Below are 11,715 nucleotides of genomic sequence, written 5' to 3' on the forward strand. Positions count from 1 at the left end.
CATGAATTGACCAAATTACCCTTGCGGGAAATATTGGTTAGTTAGTCTTTGTTTGTTGACCAAATTGCCCTTACGGGAATTATTGCTAGTAAGTAGGTTATTAACACATGACACGGAAGTAATTGCTCACTCATATGTCGTATCACGATTGTACTTGTAGAGTCATACACAATACACAAACGAAACACGAAACATGTTACGTGCATAGGTATTATGTGCCGAGTCTAGAGACTCGTTAAACGTTCCGATACTTAGAAAATCTCCTTGTTGTTTTAGAACGCTAGAGAGTTTTCTACGACGCGCATCACTCGGTGATCTAGATCGGATATTCTTCGCAAACAGTGAGTTCACTTACCCCACTCTTAAACTGCTTTCAAATGTTTTTCCACTTGGGGGAGATAACATACTCCGATAAACATATTTTCTGAGATAAACGCATATGAAAGATTTTGTTATAAATTATATATCACTTGTAAAGGCTAAGCGGCATTTGTAACAACTTGAAGTCCCACACATCGGACCGGTTAATATTTGGAATAGCGAGTCACTTTTGGGTAGTACTACTGGGTTTGACAAACCCCACCCGACGTTATAGCTCAACTGGAGGTTGAGTGGGTGTAAATTTGGGCTAACACATACCATGGTCTGGATGACCTGGTGACGGGCACTTGATAAACAGTCAGCTTCGGTCGCGAACCACTTAGCAATACTTGTTGTATAGATTAGCTACCTATCGATATATAATTTAACATAACACTATCTGGTAATGCAACACTTAAACGTTGTAACATGGTTACACGCTCAAACGTCGTAACGAGGTTACGCAATACTTAAACGTTGTAACATGGTTACACACTCAAACGCCGTAACGAGGTTACGCAACATTTAAACGTCGTAACGAGGTTACGCAAAACGCTAAACAATTTATCTTATCTTACTTGTGAACTCACCAACCTTGTGTTGACACTTTTAGTATGTTATTCTCAGGTAGCCGAGGCGGGCGCGCGGTTTAGGAGCATGCATTATTGAAAACACTTTTATTCTGCAAATTTAAACTTAAACAGTTACTTTTGGTTTTTAAGTCGTCCTGCGTGACGCAACTTTTGAATTAAGGTTTTACGCTTCCGCATTTACTTTCATTTAAACGTTTTTCTTTGGTTTGGTTATAACTAATGATTCCGATCCTGCCAGTTCACACCCTCTGACGGTAAAACTCCGTTAGTGGATTTTGAGGGTGTGACATATACACTAAAAAGCTTGGATCTTTAAACTTCAAAGATCAAGAATCATACCTTTTTGAGCTTGTTTGGATCTCGTTTAACTTGTTATCACAACCAATCGCTCTCTCTCTCTCTCGGATCTGCCCGTTCCTCTCCTCGGCCCGGCGGCGGTGTAGATGGTGTGTGTGTTTTTGGAGTGTGTGTGTAGAAAGTAAGGAAATGAAGATATTTTTGGGTTTAGGGGATATTTATATCCCTGAAATCCCATGGACCTAAGGCCCATTCACATTTAACCCGTCTCCATTAATCCAACACTAGCCCGACTCATACCAACTCCTACTCTATTATTTATTTCCCGAACCCGAGTCAACTTTCTCTCTATTATTAAGTAATATAATTAATATCATTTTGGAAATTTCGGGATGTTACAAAAAACGGTAGCAAATTTAGCGACCAATCTAGCAAATTTGCTACCGAAAATGCGAATCACTTGACACGGTGGCTAAGCGGTCAGAGTTCTTGCAACCGATAATTTTCGGTGGCTAAGCGGTCAGAGATTTTGCAACCGGAATTTTTTTTGCAACCATGCTAAACGGTCGGAGTTTTTGCAACCATTAGGCGGTCGGAGTGTTTTTGCAACCGCTAGACGGTCGGAGTTTTTATTGCAATCGGTAGAGGTCGGAGTTTTTGCAACCGCTAAGCGGTGGGAGTTTATTGACCTTTTATTTTAAAAAATTGATTTGCGACCTCTTAACAGTAGCAATATGTTATTATTCAATAAGGAGCACGTGACTTTTTTAAAAATTCTTCTACACAGATTTAACCCCGCAAAGATTTGCGCATAACATATTTGTAGGTTTTGTGCAGTTGCAATGGCTACAAATTGTTGTTGTGCATTATAATGTTTATATAATTGATTATCCAAGAGTAAAACGAAATTACTTGTTTATATATATATATATATATATATATATATATATATTAAAATAGCAAAAAGCTGTGAGGATGCAGAATAATATTATGAGGTAAAAAGTTGTGTCATCTTCATTGCAATTGCAGGTGATTGAAATGTGAGGGGTTATTATATAGAATAAAACTAGGGTGCAAACGAGCCGAGTCTGAGCTCGACCAGGCATGAGCTCGGCTCGTTTAACTTACATAGAGCTCGAGCTCGGCTTGTTTCGAGCTCTATTTCCAAAGCTCGAGCTCGGCTTGTAAGTAGATTTTCAAGCTCGAGCTCGGCTCGTTTACCATTTATAAGTTATTTTATATATTATTTCTATTATAATTTTAGTTATTTTTATTTAATTTTTATAACACTATGTATATATACTAAGTTAAGCACCCGTGTATTACACAGGTTGGACATTTAAAACGGTATAATTGATAGATTTTTAAATATGTTATATGATTAAAATTACGTATTACATATAATATTGAAAAATGAAATGTTCATAAATCTCTAAATTACAAATAAGTTGCAAGTTTTATATATACAAATAAATTGCTACAGTTTTACCGAAACATTAACAAACCATATATTATATAGCAACAAAGCATATGCAAAATATACAATTTTTTTATTTAAACTAATTACTAGTTTCCCTAACCATTGATGAAGCCATCTGATGTCTAATTATTGCTTTCACTATTACCTGCAATTCACAACAAAAAAAAACCAAACTAACCATGATTTAATACAACACTTGTATCATTCATTCAGTTCGATTTTTACATTCATAATTAGTCCAATAGATCGAAAGAGGGAGAAAAAAAAGGAAAGAAAGATTGGCTAAATTCTTTTAATCTCGTAAATAATAAGGATTTTGTATTCATATGTGACACCCATATTGCTAATCAAAATACTGGAAAATGAGTGTTCCGTTTCCAACCGGTCCATACGAAATTAGTCACTTTGACATTCTACCCAACCCGCTTATGTTTTTGATCTTGTAAATAAGGTTTTTTTTGGTCAAAATAACCTAGAATAATCTGATAAGCTGATTTCTACCCAACTCGCTAATGTTTCTGATCATGTATTTATCATGGTAACATCCAAATTTGTCATTGACAAAGGGGATCTATTGCACACAACTTGGAACAAAATATAAACCAATAGTCAATATACTTCAGGTTTGTGAGAAGAGTAGATAAGTCATTTTGGCAATCATAATCAATAAAAGGGGTGGTGCAATAAACATAACTTTATAATATGAATTAAACTCTCCTATTTGTAATTTACAATAAGGCTAGATAGGGAGCGGATGGGATAATGATAAGGCTAGATAAGGAATGTTTTAAATCTTAATTAAATTTTAGTTTTAAATTTTTAACTAGAAATTATAGGTTAATACATGAGAGTGCCACTTGGCAAACTATTAAGACAACTAAGGGGTTTGCGGTTCAATTAACATTTTTATTTGTTATAATAGTATATATATATATATATATTAATAATTATTAAATATAAATATTATATAAATGGCAGGCTCGTTTAAGCTCGCGAGCCGGCTCGAACTCGATAAGTGAAGCTCGAGCTCGTTTAAATAATGATGTGACATGAGTTTGGCGTTTCATGAAGTGTAGTCACTACACATAGCCTAACGCAAAATTCAAAGAAAAAAAATTTATATGAAAAATATGTATTCTCTAAAAAATAAAATGTATTAATGTTATCTACTTATCTCATATGTTAACTTGCCTTTACATATAAACAATTAAACAGGTTAGAAATACATGAGGCCACAACATGACAAAATAGAGTCAGTTATTGTCAATTCTAGATTTTTATTCACATTTGTTACCAAAGTTGCCATGCCTAAACGAATCATGTTTCAAACTAAGCTCAACGCAAAAGTTTCAATTAAGCTAAATAAATCATGTCATATGAGCCAGTCTTTGTGAAAGTTAAACAAGCCTATCTTTAGTGCCCGACAACAGCATATAAGTAATTTGCCGATAAGAAAAGAGATATAATTAAGTTGGACATTTTTGTAAGGCTAAAAAATATCAGAAGAAAATGTGATGCTATAAATGGGACTCGAGCATGGGAACCAACACGCCACAGCAAAGGATGGCATTGAAATTGAAGTAAACTTTTAATTTTAATATGTGTATATTATTATTAATATTTATTATACTATTAAAAAGTATAGGAGTATATTATTATTATTATTATTAACTATAAGTTTATTATCATGTTCTCTAATGAACTAATCTAACTGCTCCGACGAGGTGTTGGGCGGTTTAGTGGTCAAGGTAGTAGTCAACGTAGTGGTCTACGTAGTATTCGAGGTGGTGGTAATGTTGGTGATCGAGGTGTTGGGAAACGTGGTGATCGAGGTGATAGTCATGCTGTGATGGAGGTATTGGGCAAGGTAGTGGTATAGGTAGCTGTGATAAAACTGGACCACAATCGGATGCAAATCACGATTCCTTGATGCCTTCTTCCATTGATGGTCGTGATGGTGATGATGAGTCTAATGTTCATGTTGCCAGGCGAGGACCCGCTTCCCAAGTTCAAGTACCTGAACCGATGAACCATGAGTGGATTTGGATCGAAGACGGCCAGTAAGTACATATATTTTAATATTACTGTTGTTTCACAACTTTTTTATGTATTAATATTGTTTCTTTATATTCATAAAAATGTTACCAAGTTACTGCTTCTAATTTGTAGATTTAACAATCAAAAGACGTCTGCCCGGATTATCGGATTGAACTTAAAGCATATGTGGTTGGATGCATGGGATAGTTGGAAAGATGTTTCTTATGAGCATAGGTTGACTTTGTTTGAGCGCTTTAAGGTGTGAATAAATAGACATAATCAATTTTATAATAGTGCAAAACATATCTTGATTTCACATTTACTGCTTTTAATTTACCATTAAACTTATTGGACCATTTTGTATATTTATTAAAAGTTTTTTTTAGTGTTATTTTCAGTGGGAGGAGAAATGGAATACCGATATTTTAAGGTATTGGGAGAAGTGCATTGCGGGTAAATTTCCCGATTTGTTGAATAGGGTACGAATGGATACCAAAGAAGCGGCGAGAATACAAGGTTTTCAAGTTGGAGATGACTTTAGCGTTCTTGAAGACTTTAAACCCTCTTGGATAAGATCTGAGACATAGATAAAAATGATTGCAATTTGAAACATGCCTGGATGGAAGGCAAAGTCTAAAAGAAATAGCGCTATTAGAAGTATGATAGATATCCGATTCAGATTAATGGCGATAGAAATTGAAAATGAATTAAGTAACATAAACCGAAACTTGAATTGATATGAAGATGATCCTGTCGGATCTTACAGACTCGATAGACTAACACCGAAGTGTTCCCGGGACTGTGCCCTCTCTCAATGCCAAGCAAAGAGCCTAACAACTTACTAATATCATTCCTGCCCTCCCTAATGAGTTATTAACCTATTTATAGAAAAGGAAATTACACTTAATACCCTTTCAGAATAGACAAATGATACTTAGAGACTAACTATAGCATGATTCCTATCATTACTCCCCCCTTCAAAACAGTCTTCCCCTCAAGCCTGAGAACGAACTGACTCGACACCCAAGTGGAGGCTTCCTCGAGAGCTTTTCAGGTGGTCGTCCCTGCTCATGCACCACACAAATGATATGATCCAACAAGTAACTCAATAACATGACTTTCAGTCTTGTACCACCAACGAAAATCTTGTTGTTTTGTAGGAAAGAACGTTCCAACATAAGAAAACATGCCAAAAGACAGAACCTGTTCAACATGAGTGGCCCAAAGCTGAGAATTTTCCTTGATGAATAGGCCGACAAAATACTTATTGAAATCTCCTTGTTGAAGCGAAGGAAATAAGCCAACATATATGGATTGTGAAGAGTGACATTTAAACAAATGGGCAAAGGTGTTGTACCTCCTTTCCAACCAAGGAGTACATCGCCAATTTTGAACGTAGACACCACCGTGACCATCGAAAGCTGTGTTTCCAGCGGTGGAGGTTTCTGAAATAGAAGTACAGGGATTAAGAAATCATTGGAACCACCGAGTCGACTAGCAGATTGGATGGTCACGCCCTCATGTGAAATTGAATTCAACTGCAACCCCGAATCAATAGAAGGAAACACAATTGAAGTAAGTGGAATCTGAGCGGCATCCCTAGATCCAGTCTTCCCATCCGGTAGTGATTTTCCAAGCCTTATTGAAGCCCAATCTGGCTAACGGGCCTAAATCTGGAGAGTCCTGGCCCACAATAATTTCCTGCTCCTCACTGGGGTCCAAAGCCCACTGACATACGACCCAATTATCACATACGACCCAATTATCACCTACCAGCCCCAATTTGGAATGGTCGGTTGATTGCTTGTCAGATCTGGGTAGAGTATTACCCACGCCAAACGAATTGGCTTTAAAATGGGTGATTATTGCCTCCAATTGAGCAAGTAGAGATGAAGAATTAGGAATAGAGCCAGAGGAATGATCCACAGCTAGGTCAATTGTCGGATCTGAAGATGGATCTGGTGAAGTGATGGAGACCTGGAAGTTAATGTCGAGGCTAAGTCAGATTTGGAACCCGAATCTGAGAAAACGTGACTGGTGAACCCAAATCCTGACGAACCATCATCGATTCTCTTCTCTTGGGACTTCATCCAAGCCATAATTACCCTACGAAATTCCTGTGACTCCTCCCGATCTGCTATTAACGTGGAGAGAGAAGCCTTAATCTCAGTGATATCTGATTGAAGTTGCTGAATCTGATGTTCATGAATATCCAGACGAGCTTGTTGATTCACCATGGTGTGGGCAGGTCAAGGCAGGTCGGACCAATGATAAATATCCGATTCAGATTAATGGCGATGGAAATTGAAAATGAATTAAGTAACATAAACCGAAACTTGAATTGATTTGAAGAAGATGATCCTGTCGGATCTTAAAACCTCGATAGACCAACACCGAAGTGTTCCCGGGACTGTGCCCTCTCTCAATGACAAGCAAAGAGCCTAACAACTTACTAATAATCATTCCTACCCTCCCTAATGAGTTATTAACGTATTTATAGAAAATGAAATTACATTTAATACCCTTTCAGAATAGACAAATGATACTTAGAGACTAACTATAGCATGATTCCTATCAAAGTAATTCAATCGGGGGCAAACATACGCTTGGAGCTCAAACCTATATGTCTGCGAAAAGAAAAGCGGTAAAATACAGTTTAATTTTATTATGATTTTCTGCTTACAGTTTTTTTTTTTTTTTTTGCATTTTTTTATTAAATTAGAAGTTTATAGATAAACTAACCAAAATCAAGATATGTTTTGCACTTATTAATACTTACATGAGACATGCTAGATGCTCCGTAAATGAAACCTTATCTTAATTGTATGTCGGGTTATGTGCAAATTCTTTTAGCAAACTTTTCTTATTTTACATAATGCACTATAAACTGAATTCATAACTTAACAACTAGCTATAGTTATGCCATTATGCGTCACCAAAGTCTTTCATTCACTAAATAATATGATCGTATGTTTACTTAATAACATTATTCCGTTTATAATTTATATAATACACTTACTGTTTATTTGATGATTTCTTATTAGATGGCTTAGCCTGCCTATCCGACGAAAGTCTTCTGTTTAGTCTTCCAAGTTCAAGTTTCATTAGCAAAATTTTATTTTATCTATATTCGTTAAATGTATAAATCTCATAACATACATGGCGGCGGTCCACTTTTTTTACGATGTCATTTTTTTATATGTTCGAAGATAGTGGCTACACATATATAGTGCATAAAAAACAAGCGTTATATATCATATAACACAACCTTTTACCGTTGTAAAGCAAGTAGATCGCATGTATCTACCAATTTTGTGTTAATTTGGGTCATAATTTATATAGAACTGATTTTTAGTTGAAAAAATAGCTAAATTTAGGGCTTGCTTATTTCATCATCATATATTGGCAACCTGCATGTTCTTTTTTTTTTTGTAAATTTGTATTTGAAGCCTAGCTTTTTATTTGCTTATTTTCTATTTTTTCACAATTGAATGAAATGACATTATTTAATAATAGGCACGTTTTCAAAAAGTCACATGCTTTCACTTGAATGATATCAGTCAAAGAAGGTCAATAAAGATCATAACTTGATCGTAACATTTTGTAGATAAATGAACCAAAATCTGAAATATTATTGCAAAGTCTGACTATTAGAACAATATTTAAACAGTTTGATAATTCCATCTTTGTAGGAAAAGAAACTCGGGCGTGAATTGACGACTCATGAGATGTGGAAGCAATCACATCGCAGGAAAGGAAGCAGGCCTTTGGATAAAGATCCAAGCAGTTTGTTAGTTTTGGATGATGATTCGGAAGGAAGTGTTCAAGGAGAAAATCTGACTTGGGTTGACGAAAGGGCAGAGGAGACTTGGGTAAGTTGACGAATTAGTAAATAACAACATATTTCAAAATAAAAAAATAGTTAGATTTGAATAATGTAATTACGTGGGCTTTATAATAGGTTACATACAATGGTTATATTGTTGAGAAGTATGGGGATAACCATAGCGAACATCCCAAATTTGTTGAAGACTGGTGGTCACAAGCTGCTGGGGTATGAAGAATGGAAAGGTGTATGGGTTAGGCATTGTTAGTGGCCCGCGTGTACATAGCAGACAAGACCCCGAGGTATGTTAATAGAATTATTTTTTAGCGTTAGATCAAGCATACTGGTCAAATTATAATTATACTGTTTGATGGTTCATGATAATACAGAGATATTTAGTAAAATATGTAAATGCTACATAAAATCAAGCATGCTTGAAGGTTTATTTTTTAATGAAAAATTCAAAATTGCATGTGTTATAGGATAATATGGTAAAAATAAGATATTAAATCTAACTTAGTGTTCTAGAAACTGATTATACGCCATACATTACAAGTCAACAAAATGGCACAATTTGCAGGTAGCAAATTTAAAGATTAATGAGTATTAGGTACATATATAACAATTAATGACTTTACTGTAGCGTTCAAATTACCGAATAAATGCTTACTTAAACAATATATATGCTTATTGAGTTATTTAAAGAAATTAAACACATTTGCGAGTTTAAATGAAGAAAAATGTTTATGTTAATCCACTATTATAGAGTGAAATAAGCTGATTTAATTAAGCAGCTTGTTACAGCCCGTTTATAACTCGTTAAGCATGTTTGTTACAGCCCTTTATAACTCGTTAAACATGTTTGTTACAACTCGTTAAATCGTTAACAGTATGATTCTATACCATCTGCCCGTTTACAACTCACATATAACCTTTTTCTTACAACCCGTTTATAGTTTGATTATAAGCCATCGGCTCGTTTACAACTCGTTTATATCCTGTTTATTACAACCAGTTTGTAGTTTGGTTATAAGTCAAAGATCCATCAACATGTTTGTTACAGCCCGTTAAATCGTTAATAGTATGATTATATACCTTTTTTTGTTACAACCCATTTATAGTTTAATTATAAGTCATCGGCTCGTTTACAACTCGTTTATATCCTGTTTATTACAGCCAGTTTGTAGTTTGGTTATAAGTTAAAGATCCATCAACATGTTTGTTACAACCCGTTAAATCGGTAATAGTGTGATTATATACCTTTTTATTACAACACATTTATAGTTTAATTATAAGCCATCGGCTCGTTAACAACTCATTTATATCCTGTTTATTACAGCCCGTTTGTAGTTTGGTTATAAGTCAAAAATCCATCACCGGTTTACAACACATTTAAGCTATTTATTTGTGGCCATTGTTAATTGTTTTGTAGATTGAAAAGTTGCATTTGGTTATCAAGTAGCTCGTGAAGGAAAAAAGAAGAAGATAAAGAAAGATTAAATAGTATAATTGCACAGTTGATGGCTGAAAAGGAAAAAGACAAGGCGGAGAAAGACGCAATTTCTAATAGGATGAATAACATTGAAGCTGTGTTAAAATCTATGGTTCGATAAGCAATTTTAGTAATTTAAAAGCAGTTTATTTTGAATATTTTAAGCATGTGCAACTATATTTGGATATTAGACACTTTATTATGGGTTATATTTTGGTTGTTTTTTTATATTTTGACATGGGAATTCAAAAAAGTAATAGTGTTATTTTTTGGATGTTTTTTATTTTTTGACAAAATTGCTGGAGAAACAAAAGTATCAAAAATTGGTCAGAAACCAAAAATGGTCAAAAATGGCCAGGTAGCAAAATTGGTAGCAAGATTTGCCACCTCAAGGGTTGCAAAATCAAATCAGATTTGCCGTGGTTGCAAGATTTTCCACCGCATGGTGGTTGCGAGTTTTGCGACGGATACAGTAGTGGTCGCAAAATGTAACAACAGTTGCAAAGTGGTCGCAACAGAGTAATAGCGACCTGTGTTTTTCCAAACGCACTTTCGGTGGCTAAACGGTCGCAAGTTTTGCGACCGGAAAAACTGTTGCAATTGCTTAGTTTTCTAGTAGTGTCATCTTCGGCCGTGTGCTCGATATTTTGCAAATATCGATGGATGATGTGGACGAGGAGGGAGAATCCATTTTGTTGGTGTTTTGAATAGAAAGTTTGTAAAGAGAGTTTAAGAATGTGAGGAATTTGTAGAGTTTGTTTTAGAAAGTTTAGATCGATGTTTGGTTATATGTATATACATTTGAAAATAATCATTTTTTTATAAAATTAGCCACTGTTCAACGGATATATTTGACCAAAGTGGGGAAATCAAGGATGGCTCGCAGCGCCCCCCCTCCCCCTTTCCAAAGCGCCCATAGCGCCCCAGGGCGGTGTTCCCGACGCTACGGGGTGCTTTTGAGGCCCATGGCGCCTCACTACGTTCAAGCTTAACTATTTATGATTAACGCCGATCTCCTCTTTGGCATTTGAACCATATTGAAGATTTAACTTGTTTTTCTTCTTCCATGTTGAATTCCAAGACCAAATCAACATGCATCTATAATTTTTTAAAATTTCCCCGTGGCCATGTAGGAGGATGCCGGATAACAATCAATTACTTCAGTGTTCATAAGTATAATCACTGCAAAGGTAACCACTGCAACGAATTATAATCATCGCAACGAATTCAAAACCAAGAATTTAGAGGACTAAATCGGTTGAACTAAAATAACCTTTATAGGGGATTTCTAAGAGAATTTTCTTGACACTTTTAACATGGAGTTTGGAACAATGATATTACCGGGTACGTATTTGGTTTATTGTCTCTAGGCTTATTTAAAGTACCATCAACGAGCTTAAGGTCCAACTTCGGACAAAAGTATAAATTCTAATGCGCTTAAGTTTATAGGTTAATGACATGTAATAGTGCAACAAAATTTCTTTTTCGTTAAACCTCTAAAAATTCAACCCTCAACCATTATTCATGTAGAGTTCATTTACTCCATAAGAACAGGCAGCAAAATGTGATGGGGATTGGATTGCCAGAAGTAGCTACATGTGCACACAAATAAACGACCAAATAATGTTGA

The 11,715-nt window shown here is 35.3% G+C and overlaps 1 protein-coding gene and 1 long non-coding RNA gene across 2 annotated transcripts; both read left to right on the top strand.

Annotated features, from left to right (window-relative positions):
• The first annotated feature begins 4,595 nt into the window (after positions 1–4,595).
• LOC143620916 (uncharacterized) lies at positions 4,596–5,354 on the top strand. The gene is made up of 3 exons (XM_077092488.1): positions 4,596–4,790; positions 4,900–5,026; positions 5,154–5,354. Exons 1-3 carry the CDS (start codon positions 4,660–4,662, stop codon positions 5,352–5,354), a joined length of 459 nt encoding a protein of 152 aa, XP_076948603.1. The 5' UTR covers positions 4,596–4,659.
• A 3,084-nt stretch (positions 5,355–8,438) lies between these two features.
• LOC143620943 (uncharacterized) lies at positions 8,439–10,396 on the top strand. The gene is made up of 3 exons (XR_013151423.1): positions 8,439–8,639; positions 8,729–8,895; positions 10,026–10,396. It is a non-coding gene; the product is annotated as an uncharacterized LOC143620943 (long non-coding RNA).
• Positions 10,397–11,715: the final 1,319 nt, after the last annotated feature.

The sequence above is a fragment of the Bidens hawaiensis genome, unplaced genomic scaffold (assembly GCF_021521415.1).
Source record: "Bidens hawaiensis isolate Kalapana, Puna unplaced genomic scaffold, B.hawaiensis_p1.1 tig00002735_1, whole genome shotgun sequence".
In the NCBI taxonomy this organism is placed as follows: Eukaryota; Viridiplantae; Streptophyta; class Magnoliopsida; order Asterales; family Asteraceae; genus Bidens; species Bidens hawaiensis.

Coding starts and splice junctions, on each gene's coding strand:
- LOC143620916 (XM_077092488.1), top strand. CDS start 4,660: ATGCCTTCTTCCATTGATGGTCGTGATGGTGATGATGAGTCTAATGTT. Junction 4,791..4,899: donor ATTTGGATCGAAGACGGCCA/GTAAGTACATAT, acceptor TCTAATTTGTAG/ATTTAACAATCAAAAGACGT. Junction 5,027..5,153: donor CTTTGTTTGAGCGCTTTAAG/GTGTGAATAAAT, acceptor AGTTTTTTTTAG/TGTTATTTTCAGTGGGAGGA.